This window comes from Aphelocoma coerulescens, chromosome 3 (assembly GCF_041296385.1).
Source record: "Aphelocoma coerulescens isolate FSJ_1873_10779 chromosome 3, UR_Acoe_1.0, whole genome shotgun sequence".
NCBI classification, from domain to species: Eukaryota; Metazoa; Chordata; class Aves; order Passeriformes; family Corvidae; genus Aphelocoma; species Aphelocoma coerulescens.
This window is the reverse complement of record NC_091016.1, coordinates 1722647-1741143: the sequence shown is the minus strand read 5'-3', so window position 1 is coordinate 1741143 and position 18497 is coordinate 1722647. Positions and strand designations below refer to the sequence as shown.

Genomic DNA, 18497 nt, shown 5'->3' with positions numbered 1-18497 from the left:
TTCAAATTTCAGAATCTTCTAAGCTTCTGTGCTCACAGTTAAAAGTCATGATAAGAAACGGGGTAGGCTGTGGGGGTTACCAGAGGAGTGGAATAGTTCATCAGTTAAATCTGTATTTCCAGAGCTGTAGACTGATGGGAAATTTGTGAAACAGCAGCAGGTAGTCCGAAGTCAAATGCAGGAAAAGAAAGGGTTTGTCAGGAAGCTCATTTGGCTGAACTAGATAACACACCACAGCTGGAATTTATGGACAAAAAGGTGCAACTGTTTGAGTAAAAAAGCGTTGCTGGTGAGCTCAAAGTACTGGAAAAGCTGTGAAGAATTCCAGATGTTTCTACTGAGGCTCAGGAGGTGATGTATGCATGGCACCTCCCTGCCATGGAGCAGGCAGAAAAGGGACGGAAAAGGACAGAAACAACACGTGAGAAGAGCTCTAAAACAATCGAGAAGTGAATAGAAAAGATCAGAAGGACAGTTGGAACAAAGGGACATCGATGTAAGCCCGTTTCCAAAGCACGCTTGCCCTGGGATGACTGGGAGACCGATTCCATAGATGGGTGCCGGGTGTAATTCCAGATGAACCGGACTTGCAGTGCTGTGGGGTTACCCTGTGCACACCGACATTCCCGTGGACTTGGCTTGCAGGGAGCACTGCAGGGGCGCGGGCAGGGGCCCGCACGAGGCATCCTCGCCTGGCACACGGGGAGAGTGGAAGGATCCTCCGGGTAAACAGAGAAGTACGGTGAGAGGAACGAGGCATACGTGAACTGTGGGGATTCCGCCTAGCTTGGATTTCACTCTCTCAAGACCACTCAGCAGCACTGTATAAAAATCACTCATGGTTCTGTAGGGTCACTTTCTGGAGTAGGCAGACGCCTGTTGCAAAATGTGTTTGGGCTGGCAGGAGCGTTCTTGTTCAGGTTAATTGATAGCTCTTTGCTTTGCCCGGCAGGGGGAGCCGGGCGAGATACCGGGCCAGGGATGTTGTTGCTGGTTAAACGCAGGTTGGGAACTGCTGACCGCGAGTGAAACTCGAGTGTTTTGGCGCAGTGACCCTGCGAGGGGAAGTTGGTGCTCGCGCTGCAGAAGGGGTTGCCATGTTTGCTTTGCCCACACAGGAAAAGCATGATGTGTGTCGCTCTTACGTTGGTAAAGTTGCTGTCAATAATTAGCATACGTTCTCTGCTTTTGAATAATCCCCAGTGGCAGCTTTTATTCCCCTAAATGACCTCCAAGGAAGAGCCTTGCAGATAGTCTGAAGAAAGCAGCCTCAAACACCTCTCTTTGAAAGCACTGTCCTCAGCAAATTAGACACAGAGGCCTTTGGAATGCTCTGCTGGTTTTACGGAGGATGAAGGTGTGACTGAGAAGCAGCGTCCGCACTTTGGGTTAAATGCAGACATTTTCCGTGCTAAAATAATTCCATCTTCTTCACTTGCTTCCTTTTCCTGTAGATCCCTTTCCAATTGATACATTTTATACTGACAGTTTTTACAGATATTGGCAGTGGTCAAACGAAATTCCTGACCAAAATCCAGACAGGAATTTATTGTAAAATAGTTTCTCTTTCTTAGCCAGCTGTTCTTCATTTGGGATAGCAGGGAAGGCAGCTTTAAATTTGTGTCGTAGTTACGCAGAGTTAGTGTACAGTTTTTTGCACTTTATAATAAGTAAAATGGAAGTGCAGTCTAGCTGTTATGTGTGGGCCATTCTGATGGGTGGAAGCAGGAGAGGAGGAGTGGGTGCAGAGGAATGACTGAGGCAGAGCGGGCTGGTCCGTCTCTGAAGTTTACATTAGCAGTGGGATCATGACGTTTCTCATCTTCAGTTATGCAGACAGTCCCAAAGTCGGCCTTCATGCCCTGAAGCAATCCAAATCCTTCATTTCTTTGAGCAGTCTGGTGAGGATGTTGTATTTAACATGTGATGGCCATAGGAATATAATGGTCCTGCTGTCCCTCCATACCCTTACAGCATATAGCCTAAAGAAATCCTCCAGTACCTTTCAGACAAAATGATCATCATGGCTGTAGCCTTTTTTTATGATGCCAACAATCAGTAGGGAAGGAAAATGTGCCATTTGTGTGAGCTGGTACTTTGACATGTGTGAAGGGAACAGCAAAGCTCAGGCAGCACAGATTGACACAGAGGATCCTGGGTGCACGGAGTTCAGTGCAGGCTCAGAGTTTCAAAGTGTCGGGACTGATCATCCTTTCTGACTCTACAAGTCAGGCTTTCCCCTCGGTGGTCCCTGGGGAGTGAACCTAGATCATTACTCTGGATTTAGGAGCAGTAATTGGGGTGAAAAGGATTTCCTGACTTTGGTGCAAAATGATACAACTGTATCAGCATCCCTGCATTCTTAAAATTGTAGTGCTGCTTGTCACAGTAGCAATATGCACTTCTCTTGTAAATGGGATTCTTTATAGTCTAACTGGAAGGATGGGAGCACTGACAAGCCAACCTCCCTTAGAAGGACGTCCTTTCCCTCCACACAGTAGCTCCTGGAGAAGCTCTCTCTCCTTGAAAGACTCCGCTGAATTGTCCCCTGATGATGCTGCAGATGATGCTGTTTGAGAAGGTCATATAAAAATGACCAAAAGGATAATGATTAAGTTCCCCAAGAGAAGGATGGGAAACCAAGGAGAAGTGTGGTCCTAGCTGAGGAGCAGGACTGGAGAGATGGCTTTACTCCCTGCAGCCTTCCTTTGTAACCTTAGGTTTATGTCTCACAAAAATCATGTTCTTAAAAGTATTTAGGCCTTAAAGATGTAGGTGAGGGCCTAAGGTTAGACTCCAGAGCCTCTAAAAGTGGCAGTTTAATGGCATCCCAGCTTTGTGGACCTGCGTCTCGGTTCTTCTCTTGGACAGGGGCTGCAACTGGGGCTCTGCCATGGAGACAGCTACACCAGAGCCTGTGATGTGCCCGGGTACCTTATGCAGTGCTGCAGGCAGTAAGCTGTCTCTGTCTGATCTGCCTCGGTGCTAAATCATGTCCAGCCTGTGTTGGTGTGCCACGATGCATTGACACAGACAATTTTTCAGCACCTGAGGCTCTAGTCTTGAGATTACTGACTTGTTCCCTTCACCAAGAGGAGTAAGAGTAGGGAAGAAATAAGGTGAGAGTAGGGAAGGAATTAGCTGCTTGTGTGTGTCCTTTTTTATTTTCCCCCACTGTGAAGCATTAATTGGTGACTGAATGCAAGAGTTCCTTTCCCCTGTTTGTTCTTACAGTACTTATGTAAGAGTTAGTTGCCAAAAAGAAAATGTCATGATATAATAGTACAAGAGAAGGCAAAGCTCACGTGGAAGTGGAACACTGTGAAGTGCTGCCAGGTCCTAAGGATGCTCCTCTAATAACACTCCTTCCTTGACAAATTAGGGAGTAGGCAAAGTAATCTGTGATGAAATAGTCAGACTTGTCATTAACAGCTTGCAAGCCACTGTTTAGCAGCTCAGCAGTTTAGGATTATGGAAATACAAGCAGAGAGGAATACTGTTGTTTGAAATTGTGAGATGGTTTGATAAACTTCCTTCTTTTACAGATTCGATTAAACAGCAGAGGACTTATCTATTCTGTTGGTCTCCTGCTGGCATCAGTTTTTGTCACAGTATGTATATAGTCTTTTGTTCTTCTTTTCCAAAAGAGGGATTTTTATAGATATTTTCTTCACCTGCCCCTTTCTCACCTCCAGCTGAAATAGTGGTTGCAAAGTCTGTTGTTACGGGATGGGGTGCTCCGTGCTGTTGAAAGCTTCCCAAGACCTTGATCCGGCTCTTGCAGGAGCTGTCACTCCCACGGGATGGCACTCCTGCTCATACAGGTTTTCATGGGAGGAGCCTGGGAGAACCATTAGTAATCATCAGTTATTTCTCTGCTAGAGCTGAAGCAGGTCCCTTGATGCACGATGAGATCCATTCTCCTGTGAGACAAGCAGACAAAATGCTGAGCAGGTTGCTTGGCCCTCTGTAGGATCCTTCTGAAATACGGCACAGTCCAGAAGAAACAGTGCCTGACAATGTTTCTGTTGAAATCAGTGCTTTGTGTTCCCTGACCTTTCCCAGAAATGATAGAAGAGGAATGATGTGACATCTTCCAAATCTTGAAAATGGGGGTGGGGTGGGGGGCATGTCCTCTGCAATGCACACCAACACAATTCCCACATACACAAGACTTTTAATCTTTGGTGGGAGCAAACTGTGCAAAGTCAAGCAGTCTTGGACTGTGTGGCTCTAGACTGAGATTCAGAGGAGCATGTGAAGCATCTTGAGTTTAAAAAAAAGGGACCTGGCCTGTAAATCCATTTCTGATTGAATTTAATGGGATTGTTCTTGCCAAAATTAAATTCGCTGCAGGAACTTAAGGTGAGGTGATGTGAGTCAGGGTGGCTTCTGTGACTGCTGCTCTGATTTACTTGAGCTGTGGTTTTCAGCTCACTTGCTGCAGTTTGCGATTGCTTCCAACTGATCATCATCAGTAAGGGGACGGCCCTCTTTTGGCTCCTGTAGCTGAGGAGGGGATTTACCACTTTGTTCAAAATGCTCCTGCTGTGGTGGCTTACTCTGTGTTTATTGTAGGTTTTTGGTGTCCACGTGAACAAATGGAAACTGGATAAGAAGCTAGGGTGTGTGTGCCTTTCCCTTTACGGCATCTTCCTGTGTTTCTCCATCATGACAGAATTCAATGTTTTCACTTTTGTGAACTTGCCAATGTGCAGAGATCACTAACGCAGGTGGCAGACTGTCAGGAGGAGCTTCCTTTTTACCTGTGCAATACAAGCCACGGCTGGCATCTCCTGGATGCAGTGCACCTCCAAGTCGTGACCTATATCCTGTTCACTGTTCATAGGACCTGTGGCCCCATCTAGGTTTGTCCTCTCCCTGGCCCCCACAGCCCGGAGCAATCCTTCGTCGATGTGAAGAGTTCTTTTCAACATTCATGTGATTTCCTAGCTCAGTTTTTGAACAGTGTGACTGGGACTCAAGATGAACTGGCTGCTAACTGGCGTTAAGCCAGTCAAAACTGGTCTGCTACAATTCCTTCTTTTTTTAAGTTATTTGATGGAAGACTAATTAATTTATGACTTAAGACTATTGCTACAATGCAGAAGAGGGTACGTCGTATGGAGGTTGACTTTCAAGGAGAATCATGGGAATTTTTTTTTGGTTGTGGGGGGTGGGTTTTTTTGTTTTGTTTGTTTTTAGTTTTTAGTTTTGGGTTTGCAGATTTTTTTGTTTGTTTGGGGGTCGGGGTGTTGTTTTTGTTCTTTTTTTTTTTTTACTTGCCAGAGATCAACGTCCTCTCTTGCATCTTCTCCTTCCGAGTGCTGGGTCTCCTGTAACAATCCAAAGGCCACAGGGCAGTGTAAAATGGAAATGCAATTCAAGGTACTCAGCATAAGAATGGATAAAAGAAGATTGTTGAGGAAAAAACTGATGACTTTTTACTATAAATAGTTAACCTTGTACAGGTGTGATGAGGAATGCCAGCTAAATGTGGATTTAAAGGGTAAACACCGCTACCATTTTACTATGAATGTTGGAGTTTTATTTATTAGGGCGTTTGTTATTTCCAAGCAATAGTTTGATCGCCAGCCCAGGAGGGCTGCCAAGGAGGTGTCCTGGTTTTTAATGGTCTGCATGTGGAAATGGAAGGTCAGAACTTTCTCTCCTTCATCAGATTTTTTGTTTTGGGGGGATTCAATAGTTCATGTCTTATTCGTTCTGAGAAGGACGTAAGTACATGTCAAAACTTTTCTAAATGAGTTACAGACACTGGTTTCTTTAAGAGGAAAGAGGCATATTTTGCACAGACATAGTTACTGAAGTCATACTTTGCCATTCTTTAAAGAATACACTGGACCTGGCCAGATATTTGTTGTCTTAAGCAGTTGAATTTACCTGATAACAGATCATGTGAATTCATCACCCCTCCTTTGGGAGAGGGGAAGACACAGACAGAGATGGCACATTTTAAAATGTGGAATATCTTCAATGCAGACTCGCTCACAGATCTTAAGTTATTGTGAAAGTTTAGCTATTCATTGTTCCAATATCCCTGCTAGATTTTGTATAATTCTGTATTAATACGCAGGCAGATTCTGCCCCCTGAGAAACACCATCACTGCTTCATTTGTATGTATTGATACTGTGGGTTCTTGCCACTGCAGCTCTTGTATTTACTTTAAGCACTGATCACTTCTGATCCATTTGGTATGTTTTTTCCTCTTGTATATGTTCTACTATGAAATGTATTAAGAGACTACCAGCTAGGTTTTGTCTATGGTACAAACAGTGGCAAATAATAGTAAAGGTACAGCTAACCCTACGTAACAGAAAGAAAGGAAAAAAAACCAAAACACCAAACCCTAAACTATAGCAGGAAAAGAAAGAGCTCCAGTTTAAAAAAAAAAAAGAAGAGAGCCATGTTCTGTTCACAGATGAAAAGCCAACTTTTATTTCAGTTGCACTTTCAGAAGGGATTTTTCCTGTCTGGTTTTCTTTGGGCAAAATGTTGTAAGTGAAAATATTTACACCCTGTGGTTTCCATTCAGCTCAGCACCTGGTTTTCTTTGTTTGTTACACCAAACACGTGGAGGCACTGGCAGCTCTTGCACTGTGCATGGCAGCGAAGTCCTGTGGAAAAAGCCACGTCCCGTTGGCCTCGCTCGGGGAGCAACATGTGCCGGTGGCTCCCTGGCAAGAAGAAGGAAGGGCCCAGGGACAGGCAGCAGAGAGAGTCGATGACATGCCTGCATCGCCATTTTTCGTCCTGGAAAGCATTTGTGTTGCTGCTTGTTGAGCCCTGCAGCTGTGGTTTGAGCAGCCTTCTCGTACCTGTGCCCGCGGGACATCCTCTTGCGCTAGGAAGCCCACTGTACCTTCCTGTCGTTGGGTCTTTGTTTCTTTTGTCGTTGTTCTTAATGAGATGAATAATAATAATAACAACCACTAAAATGCCTAAAATACTTCCTTAAGTCGAATGATGTTTGCAACAGCGTGGCACGCGTCACTAAAGCCACCCCACAAACACGCAGCTCCGCTCTCATAGCGAGATGCGGTTGCTCCTAAGCAGAGTGTGTGTCCTTGCTGATAAGGGGAAGGAAAAAAAGGAGAGAAGTTCCATATCAGGGCCTATTATTACTTCTATTTTGAATATTTATACTGCTGCTCCAATGGAGCCAGTTGGATCTATTTCTGCGAAATAGCCATTACCTATCCCATGGCACAAAAACTGCACAAGTATTTTTTAGGAACTTTTCCTACTGGTGTGCATTAAATACTGTAGTAATTGTGTAGTTTTGTGTTGTGTGTAAAACCTGAAATACCTTGCTTTGATACTTGTGTGTGTTCCCAGAATGTTCTGCAAGTCGCTTGTTCTAAGCAGAAGCAAAAGGTACCTGGAACTGCCGTTACCTGTGCCACAGGAGAATTGATAAGCATGTCCTAGAGTGATGCTTCCTGCCAGATGCGCTTCTGATTTGCAGCTAAACCGTCAGGTCCAGGCCTGGTTTGGAACAGAGCAGCCCGACTGAATGTGCATAGCGGTGCCGGAGGGAGCGTGCCTCTCACGTGTGGCAGCACAGTCACAGCCTGTGCAAAAGGCCCCAAGGCAAAAAAATGGCAATTTTTGCCATCCTTCCTGTACGCCGGCTCCAAAAGTCGCGTGGACGGTTCTATTCCGATGCAGTGCAGACTCAGAGCTTTACTGGGCCTTGCAGAGCACTGAGTCTCCCAGAGGCTCTCTCCCTCCCAGGGGTTCTCTCCTCCTGAGGTTGGACTCTGGAGGAGAGCCAGTGCCTGGCTTCAGGGTCCCCGTGGGAGGCTCTGCTGTGCCCGCGGCTGCCCAAGCTGTGAGCCACCTCCGGCTCGGGAGCCCGCTGGGGGCTGGGGGTGGCTGCTCCAGGGGGAAAGGAGGGAGCTGAGGGGCTCTGAGGCCCAGGGTTGGGGGCTGCACGGAGCCACCAGTGAAGCAGTGATGTGTTGGGCTTTTTTAGCATGACTGTGATTCATTTGCAGTTTTAATCTTCCGAAAGCAAGGGTCACCTTCGCATCTGAGGCTGCTCTGGTTTTTGGACCAGTCAACTGTTTTTGTTTCCATTCCTAGCAATTTCAGACGATCTTTAATGACTATTTCAAAGGGAGATTAAAGAGCATTTTCCTCCGTGGAGACGCTTCGCTGCAGTTCTGACTTTGACTTAAGTATGTGATCCTTGGCTAGCTTCAGATCTGCCTGACATGGATGGCCTCCTTTTGAAGGCAGAATGATAGGATAGGGTATGATAACAGATGGTTTTAAGACATGCTAGGAAAACTGCTTTTGTCCCTACCAAGGGTCAATTTTTTACTTGCCTTTTTTTTCCCCCCTTTTTCTTTTTATTTTTGTTTTTCATGTGCTGCATTTTTTGATAGACTTTTTCTGTGATAGGAACACCAATCCGAAATGTGTGCATGGGAGATTTTTTTACTTGCATAATTTGTTGGTTTTGCTGTGATGTCACTTGCATGCTTAGTTTCCAGCTCTCTGCCCTCAGCAGTGTCACTGAAGTCAACTGATTACCTTTGGATTTGTGATGGTGGTGCTCGTGGAGAACGAGGGGCAGGACTGGCATTTTTTCTTGGCGAAACAAATCAGGTAGAATGGCAGTCTAGTTTAGAAAAAACAACATTCAAGGCAGGTGGAGCAACCTAAAGGTAACGTTTAATACCCTGCTGTCAGAACAGGGCTTTTTATATGTCTTTTCCAAATACCCCTATTGATACTTGTGAGTTAAAATGTAAATTGAATATTGTTGAACAACTTTTTAGAAAACCATAGCTTTCTGCTGATTGATAAAGGTTTCTTATATTAAGATTTTTTGGAAACTCTAATCCTTTCAATTAAAATTCACAGAGATGCGATAGGGTGAGGTTTACGTGTTTCAAAGTTACACCACTGGAGCTTTAAACTTGTTTGAAAATAAACTTTAAAAATCAATCTCAGTGGACCATGCTTACCTGGATTCAAATCTGCCTTGTACTTACAAAGTTCCACTTGATCAGCAGCCACTGCAAGTCTGTCTGAAAGAGACTTAAATCTGGGTAAGAATGTCCCTTTTAGGTTGGCACAACTTTAACTTTTAAAGCCATGTTTTTAAGGGAAGTTAAACAGTTTAAAGCCATGGTTTTCAGGAAAGCAATGGAAGTTTGAATATTTTGAAAGACCTCAGCCACTTCAGATTTAAGGAGCTGCAAAGTCTGAGTGTGCTGAATGGATGTACCAAGCCGAGTGCAAGGCTTAGTTTCAGGAAGAGAGTTTTCAGTATTCAGGGACTTGAGTGAAATCTGACCTTTGTGAAACCAGGGGCAGAACCCCAGTGACTGTTGTAGGGTCAGTGATATGTTTGTAGCAGTGAGTCCCGGAAGGGATGGGGACGCTGCATTTTTTTGGGTGAGTGACCGTTTTTTTTCTTACCTGAAAAGATAAATGACTATTAATTTAATAAGACCAAGCACCTTTAAGGGAATTTACATGAATATTCCTGGCCTCAAATCTGAAGCACAGTTCCAAAATGCATCTACTTCTGCCCAAACTGCTCAGACTTGTCTGGCTGAATCTGCAGAACCGAGCTTGGTGTGGACAAATCCCTTCCTTTTGGAGAAGTTCACTCTATTCCTGGGAAAGCAATAGGGTAAGAAATGGCAGTCTGTTTCATTGTGCCCTGGGGATGTAAACTGGCTATGAAATCAAGTATACGCTGGCCTGAAACAGTCTGTCATCACGAGCAAGTTATCCACTTGGGTTTGGGTAGAAGCATCTAATTTCAGGAAGGCTTCTAAAAAAAGCACAGTTTGTTTAAAGCAACATATTTTTAAATGTATTTATGTAGTAAAAATTACTTCATTGTGGTATTTTTTAGATAGGTTTCTGTTTTTCTAATAGATTTGCAGAACAAGTTTGAAATCCTCCACACCAGAACAACCTGACAGAAAATCTTGTCAGTGTAGTCTTCATCTGCCGGGTTGGATTTGAATGGTGCTAAAAGTCAATGTGATCATTTTACAGCAGCAATGCAACGTAATGTTTTTACTGCCAGCTGAGGAAAAACACACCTCTGGATGCCTGACCCTGTGAGGATGTTTGTAGGTGATTACAGATCTGCTCCACTGTTGAGCATTTGTCGCCGAGGTTTTCCATTGGCGTGCCTGACAAGCAGAGCAAGACCTGGGGTTCCCAGAGGAGAGCAGTGCCTGCTGCTGAACGTTTTGTCCTGTAATGTGAAGAGAGGGCTGCTGGTGCACAGGCCCCTTGGCTACTGGTTACTGCTGCCAGTGCTCCTTTTCCATAGCAGGAGCATGTATTTCCCTGAGGACCAAGTCTTACCTTAGCTCTGGTCAGCGTTGCTTTTGGCTGACAAATGCTGGAGCAGGGGAGGCAGCAAGGGCTCCGTTCACTTTCTGTGTGTAGAGGCAGATGTTGGGTGGCAGATGCTGTGTCACAGGAGGACTTTGGATAGAGCCTGTATAAATGTTGGGACGTTCCATGAAATCTTTCCCAAGAGCAGGCATCCCTGTACACCCAGCAGCCACCTGCTTGCTTCCTTATTTTATCTTGCTCCTTGTGTTGCCAGGATTCAGAATTTTGCTTCCACGTTTTCATAAGCTGCATCCCTCTGGCTTTGAAGGCTGAGCCACGTCCTGCCTTCTGTAACACAGGATTAATGTTCTGGGCTAGCAGAAATAGTGTGCAGGCTTTGATCCAGTAAGCTGGTGGGAGAAAATGCAAGCAGATCCTTGCTTGGCGTACCAGCCTCCGAGCACCTGACTCCGAAGAGCACAAGCTGCCTGCCTGGGAAGTGCCCCAAGCCACTGGGACAATCAGTCACTGCACAAGTACGTGGGGACGCTTTTCATGGGATATGTGTGTTTTCAGAGACTCTTTCAAGGGAGTTTTGCACCCTGTGCAATGACATGCTTTGTACAATAAATATAATTGATCTAATTAAGGGATTCTAGATCTGACCTGGGCCTTTTACACTTTGTGAAGCCAGATTATATTATATGGGAGTTTTACTGAGGGACTCAGTTATAAGTTCATATAATTCATAGGCAGGTTTTTAGTGTTATTTTTTTTAAATGTATGAACATAGATTTGTATTCAAGCAAAATACAATATTTATACATATATATATATACACACTTTACCTAGTAAATTATACGTGTTAACTGTTGTTAAATTGATGCCCTGTGGTAACCAGCTGTTACTGCAAAGGAATAAATTCTTATCATGGCAACTGCTAAGATGCTGTAAATGTATGAGTATTTAAGACAGTCTTATACATACCTATTTATAAACTCAAGCAAAGCTTTTATTTGTTTTAGCAAGGTATTGTGAGTGGTGCATGGCAGTTGCCTGTCTGTAATATATCGGGTCAAAAGCCTAAACAGCTTATCTGTGTGTATTCAGCAATATCTCTAATTATTGTTAGTCATTTGAAATCCCAGTTCTATTGCTGAATATAAAGTTAGCCTGGGGGGGTGGGAGGGGAAAGAGCATGCACGAGACATTGAGGAGCTCAGAAAGTTCTGCACTGCAGTATTTATGCATTTTATTTATTTATTTATCAAACACAGAGAGCTGAGCCCCTGGTTCAAGGAAACATTTCCCCATGCTGGCAGAAGATTTAGGAACCTAATTTTGGTCCCCTCCTAAAGCTAATGCCAAGTTCCCCTGGACCAGGGGCCAAGCAGACGAATCTATTTAAAGCATAATTCCATCCTTTTAAGTGGCCACAAGAAGGGGTGAGACCTTCTCAAATGCTTCTTGTAACTTTTCTTAATATAGAAGCTGAGAAATGCTGAGAGGTCCAAGGATGCTTCTGCAGCTCATCTGTAAGAGTAGAAATATATAAATAATAAATACTCCTTGCACTTTTAATATTTGTAATACCCCTGTCCTGAGGTACCGTTTGCAGTAATCAAAATTCACATTTCAAAAGCTACCCACAAGTAGATTTTTTTTATTACTACTTTGTAGAGTTTTTTTTTGTTCCCCCTTTTCATTAAGGAAGTAATCTTCCTTTGGCTTGTTTTCCCCAGTTCTTTTTAACAGTAAGTGATTGGCTCTGGTTAAATGTGCAGATCCCCCTAAACCAGGTGTCATGTGCCAGCAAATGCTTGGGGGTAGCCGACGTTTATTGTCCCAGCTTAATGACAGGGTTGTTCCCATTTACAGCAGGCAAGGACCTCCCACCTTGAAATCCTGCAGTAAAAGCTGTCCCACCACTCACAAACACAATAATCCCCTATTTCCACCGCACTGCTTTGATTTTGGGGGGGTCAGCAGATCTCCAATGTAGAAGACTATATCACATCATCGCTATCAGTGTGGATGACGTAGGGCTTACTGGGGGAAAATACAACAGCAACAATGGAGTCCTTTTACAGACCATGTTTTGGGGGAGACTGGAAGTCTTTCTTTTGCCAGCGTTAAAGACATGGGGGAGTTAGAGATCAGGAAAGAAAAAAATGGAACCTAAAGGCAGAATGCACAAAGTACAGCCTCAGTCCTTCATGAAGGTTTTGTATAATGTTCAAGTTTTGCATAGAGTGAGCTCCCATATTCTGTCAAGCATAGAGCTCAGCTGAGTTGTTCATTCTTGGTTCTCAGAAACAACCTTTTTCTCTCATGTTTCTCACTGCTGTGTCAGGACCTCTGAGCGTAATGTGCATTTCTGTATCACAGAACTGCTTTGTGAAGTCGCTTACGTGAAGTGAGCGGGCACATAGATTGAACCACAACAGGTTTTTGAAAGAAGCCAAAGCAAGATGTTTGTGTAGTAACTTTGTTCCGATGGATTTTTTTTTTTTTTAATGGGTGCCAGAAGCAAAGGACACAAAGTGTGATTCTGTAATCATGCAGCACCAGTGCAGGGCAAATGCTAGCGAGAATAGTATGGCATCACAAAAAGCTGTCTGTTGTGTAATTCAGATACTGGCAAGTTTCATAGGGGTCGCATTTACATGAAGATTTGCCTGGATGCTACTTGATCTTTGCAACCCTTGGTCTTTGATCAGGAAAGGTGAGCAGTACTTTGTCCCTTTCTCAGGGAGAAGGGAGAGAGATGCCTAAGCCAATGTCTCCGGACTCGCACCCTGGATGCACAGGCGTGCAAGTAGCAGTCTGTGTACCTGAGAGCTCACTGGTGTGCAGTGACCTTCACAGTGCATTGAAGATTTAGGGGTAAATTTTAGTTAGCGTTCCCTTGAGGAACAGTGTGATTGACTTCACTGTCTCCCCTCGTAAAGCTGAGAATCCCTACTGTGCAGGCAGTATGTGTGTGAGATTACTAATGGAATGTTACCTTCATCCTTCCATCGAATCTTTGTTTTCCAGACTGAAACCATACTAGGAGGATGTTTGTTTGTAAGGGTTTGGGGGACTTTGTTTGATTTTTTGCTGTCTGTCAAAGTCCTGTGCAACATGAACCCTCCCAGCAAGGTCTGGCAGTCGTTTGGGTGTTCTCCTTGCTGGTGCATCCATTGGAGCTTCAGCCAGTGGGACATGTGGGAGGGCAGGGGTGGTCCTTCCACTGGTCCCAGACACAGGTGTGTGACAAGCAGCGGAAGGGTCACTCCTGCAGAGCACTCCAGCACGGGCCTGGCAATGGGAATTGAGGCACAGGTGAATCAGGATTCCACAAAACAAAAGGGTGAGCAGACAGACCTGTTAATCCTCAAGTGTGCTGCACAAGTTTTATCCCCTTCGTGCGTTTTTTCCAAGCCAAGCCCAAACTGTGGTGTGTACGTGGTGCCAAGCCAAAGGCAGCCAAGCTCAGCACCCGTGGTCAGCCTGGCATCACCAAGGCATGTGGGGGCAGCCCCAGGCCCAGCACTCTGTCCAGGGGGGTGTTTAAATCATTTCAGGGCCCAGCAGTCAGCTGTTCGAGATGTGATAATTTCACAGAGCTACCATGGAAAATTTGGGTTTGTGCTGTAGCTGAAGTCTTGGGCTGCTGAATGTGATCCCTGCCATGGCTTGTTCTAAAACAGACACCTGAGACTGTGCCAGTCTGAATCGTGGGCACGGTGGGTTCTCTGCCTTGTGGCACAGTCACAGCATCCAAGCTGCAGGAAGCACAGCAATAAAAGTGTCTGACAGGAGCACCTTTGGTTCGATTGGGGATCAAACGACACTGGGTCCCTTATCTCTGGGCAATTCTGTGATGCTTCTAATCATAAGGAAGAAGATGTAGGTGGAACTGAGTGCAAATGTACATATAATGTATGTTCATTTACAACCAGCCAGAAAGCAAAATAAGCAGTGGTTTCTAGTAAAATAATTCTACTCAAAATAGCTTTTTTTAAAGTCAGCTTAAAAGTGTTAAAATGGTGGAGCCACAGACAAAACATTTGTTACCTTTTGAAATGAGTTGCAATGGTTTTGTCATACTTGTACAAGTGTTATAAGGTCAGCCTTTCTGTATGTTTTACAACTTACTGTAGAGTAGTCTTCTATGCCTAGCTGTTCCACTTGCCTGTGTAAGTTACAAATCTAACAGAAATGAAAGCATGCATTTTTCTCTGTTTGCTGGTAACCTATGAAATTAGAAACTTGTATTTCTGTGTTTTAATGTGTTATATTATAAACAAAATTCACAGCACTATTGTCTATGGAATATCAAAAAGTTTTATTAGAATGGATTACTTTAAATGTTTTGTCAAATGATTTAATAATGTGTCAGACGTCTACACTAAGACAATATAATGTTTATCAATAAAAATATCCTCTCTTTGTACTAACTTAACACTTCAGGGTGTGCTTGGACATAGGAGTAGAGCACCCCTGTGGGTTCCAATCCCAATGATTTATTAATTTTTGGCTTAATTTTGAGAGTACTCTATACCTCTCGTTTGACCTGAGCATTGGATATGGGAGCGAAGGAAGAAGAAAAGAGAGCTTTTTTTTATACTTTGTACTACCTGTGCCACTGCATATATTTGCTGTGAAACACAGCGGTTCCTTTAGAAGTCATCCAGGACATGTAGGAATCTGTGCAGAAACAAACACTCTGGGAATTTTATTTGTTATTATATGAAGAGTCAAATTCTGCTTTTTTACAGCAGCACAGATCTGAAATTACTGGACTGGCGTTAGTTAATCTCTTCTAGCATAGGGAAGTGGGAGCTGACTGTCACTCTCCCAGCTGGAGCAATCTGTGCCTGTGCCTGTGCCTGCTTCAGCCACTGACAGCCGTGGCGGTGAGAGCCAGTCCTCCCTCCGAAGCAGTTCCTGGAGTAAAGTTTTCAGTAATGCTTGGAATAATAATGAGGGGGCGGGCAGCTTCCCTTAGAGAGCAAAGCACTTGTGGGCAGGGCTGGTCAGAAGCCCGTGCTTTGAGAGAGGGAAATGCTTGTGCTGCTTTTCTACTCTGCATCAGCTAGGGAGCTGCAGTGTCGTCCCCCCCCAGCTCAGGTGACAGGATGCTTCTTCCTCCTACCTCATCCCATGGGACACTTCAGCTGACCCTCCTCCCGCTGTACGTTCCCTGAAGGAAGAGCTTGAGATCCTGGAATGTAATTGGGTCTGGCTGCCTCCCCTTGAACCCCTTTGACTTGTGTCTTTGTAACAGCCGCTGATGAAAGGATCTGTTTGGTGTGAAGCACCCGCCGTGTCTGCAAGAAGCAGTGCTGTGTCTTAGGCAGGTTGTTTACACATCCACAGCTCATTCCAGGTACAGAAGAGTCCTGCAGTGCAGAAAAGGAACACCTGCTGATCCTACACCTCTGTCCACGAGCACAGTGCGGGGAATGAGGTGCAGCTTTTGATGTTAATGCAGGAAATGTCTTTGATCAGTGCCAGCCCAGCAGTTGTCCTGAAAATATTTTCCACTGGTGGGATTGTTTGCTTTCCATCCCTGTGTGCTTGCAACCCAAAGCATATGTTGGAATCCATACAGATGCTCCGTCTCTGTAGATACTTCCCCATGACTGGTTTTCTGGTTCAAAGATAATCTTGCTTCTCGTCGCAATTTGGTGCAGCTCCAGTCGGCTGTTGGACTCTGAATATACTCTCACTTCCTACCCCCTGCCACGGTGATATGCCAAATATGCATATTTTTTGATTCTGCCTTGTGATTGCTTCACTTTAGAAAATTTTTATGGAAAGTTAGAAATTGGTTTTCAGAGATTGGGCAAGTAACTGACTTTCTAACCACTTTCATTAAAATTAGGAACATCAGAGTGTGAAGACAAGCCACCATTGCTTTCCCTGGAGTGGACGTGGATGAATATGTATTCATATTCACGTATTCACTTTTGCTTTTGTAGAAGCTTGTTTCTGTGTTGCCTTCACAGTTATTCTACAACCATCACAAACCCTGACTAAGCAAAGATGTGAATTCTCAGTGCAGAACAAAAAAATTGAAGGATCAGAGCAAAAGTACAAACTGGTTAAAAGGAACCTAAGCCTCCTCTCCCACATGACCATCTTAAATATGCAAAATTAGAGCACAGATCCGGGGGTTTTTCCCCTTTGGAGGTCACTTCTAGCTTGCTTTACAGAAGCCTGACTTGTGTCTTTGCCACCCCAGAAATTAATTGCTTTGAAATAATACCTGCAGAGGAAAGAGATCTGTTCCCTGTAAATTCCAGATAACAATCTCCCTCCAGGCTGTGCCTACTTGATTTTGTTTATTCCAACAGAAAGAGTGTGTGCATGCTGAGCAGGACGTCGTGGGGCTGCTTGGCATCCCAAAGCAATGGGGTTTTGCACTGCAGGAAGGCTGGGGCATTTCCGTACAGCTCTCACGCACACGTCCCAGCTCCAGGTGAGACTTCCCACCTGAGGCTTCTCCCCATCCTTGCACGGGCATGCCAGGACATGGACATCCTACACAGGCTAACCACACCCTGGAAAACAAGGGGTTAATCGTTAGAGCTTTTAGTGCCATAGTAAGATTGCTCTGCTGCCTAAAACTGGGCAGCCTCCGGGTTGCTGCTGGGATGCACAGCTCCTGAAGTGCAGCTTCCAGTCAGTCTCTGGCGCTGGGAGGTGGATGCACTCGGGGAGTCCCAAGCACGCTGTGCTTGCTGGAACGCTGAAGCAGAGGCAGCGTGTGGCCATGCCTTGGGAGGGCAGTGTGGAGACACGGGACTTGGGATGAGCTGCAGGTATGTTGGTTTTGCGTGGTTTTCCTCCCTGCTGCAATGGTGATCAGCCCCCTCTGGGCACAGCTGAGCATGTGCCCACTTCCCGTCCAGCTGCCTCGAGCAGGCTGCAGCATTCAGAGAGGAGGAGGAGGAGGCTGATCTTCAGCCTCTGGCTTTGGAGAACAAACAGCGCTCTCTTCACAGTGCCAAGCAAATCGCTAGGGAAGAGGAGTAGCACAGAATAAACAAAAACAATTGAATATACCACAGCCTGGAGAGAGCAGGTGCAGTGAAACCGCTTCAGACTGTGCACACAAGAAGATTTTACAAGTGAGCCTTTAAAGAATAAGTGGGGAAAAGGAAAAGTGGCATAATTAATGTATCAGCTGCCGTGCAAATGTCTCAAACAAGTAACATTTTAAAGAGAGAGCTCTGCTTTGTGTGTGAACTTAAATCAACACTTGTCCTGCCTGAAATTCTTTTGTGCTGACTGCAGGGAGAGCTTGGATTTTAGAAGTGTATTTTCTAATGTTGCAGAGCAATGCCATCTAGGGCATAGAGCCTTACAGTTATTCCTAACAGGAATGCTATCCATCCTTAGTGACAGAGCTTCCTGGATTGAATATTTATAACTGGTTCATCACATCTACATTAGGCCCGTTGAAATTTGCTCATTTTCAATATCTGCTTCCAGTTTTCTGGACTATGCTCAGTGTCAGGTATTAATGGATTGCTTTGTCTCAACTGGAACGTAATGAATTTCTGGATATACCTTATTTCCTCCTTAAATCCTCTTGGTAGCTTTCATCCGTGCAGCACAGCAGGGATTATCGATGGTCTCTCTAATCTTCAGCTACTCAAGGAATCTGCTGTGGCTGTGATTAGAGCCACAGTACACTTGGGCAGTAGATTAAAATATTAAATCTAACAGGCCAGATCTTGTCATCCTCACTCAAAGCTACTTACTGTATTGTTGAGGCTCTCCTGTTCAAACCAAGCTGCCTGTAGAGTAGTGGTGTGCGTTAGCTGAACACACCCCAACAACCTGGCCCGGTCACAGCTCTGTCCTCACTCCTGGCTGATGCAGCTCTCTCCATGCTGAAGATGAAGTGACGAATACAAGGTAACAATCTGCTGGGTTGAGTGGAGGTCTGTGGCAGTAATGACTTACGAACCTGGACTCGTGGACCAGGTTCATTTTTTTATGTACCATCTCTTCCTCTTGCTTCCTGCTATTTGAACTCATGATGCTTGGCCTTTCTTGGGAATGGCAGCAATATTCAGTGGCCCTTTGGACAAATACTGTTTGCCTCTGCAATGGGTTTTGTTCTGTATACACGAATTTGCTCCCCAGTAGAGAATAGCAA

At 44.7% G+C, this 18497-nt stretch overlaps 1 protein-coding gene across 3 annotated transcripts in view; it reads left to right on the top strand.

Annotated features, from left to right (window-relative positions):
* Positions 1–6644, top strand: part of SLC24A3 (solute carrier family 24 member 3) — a 109326-nt gene extending 102682 nt beyond the window's left edge. For all 3 annotated transcript variants that reach the window (XM_069008754.1, XM_069008753.1, XM_069008752.1), the window contains 2 exons: positions 3546–3611; positions 4579–6644. In XM_069008754.1, coding sequence (XP_068864855.1) covers positions 3546–3611; positions 4579–4728 — 216 coding nt within the window. In that variant the 3' untranslated portion in view covers positions 4729–6644. The remainder of the gene's footprint in view (positions 1–3545; positions 3612–4578) is intronic.
* The last annotated feature ends 11853 nt before the right edge of the window (positions 6645–18497 follow it).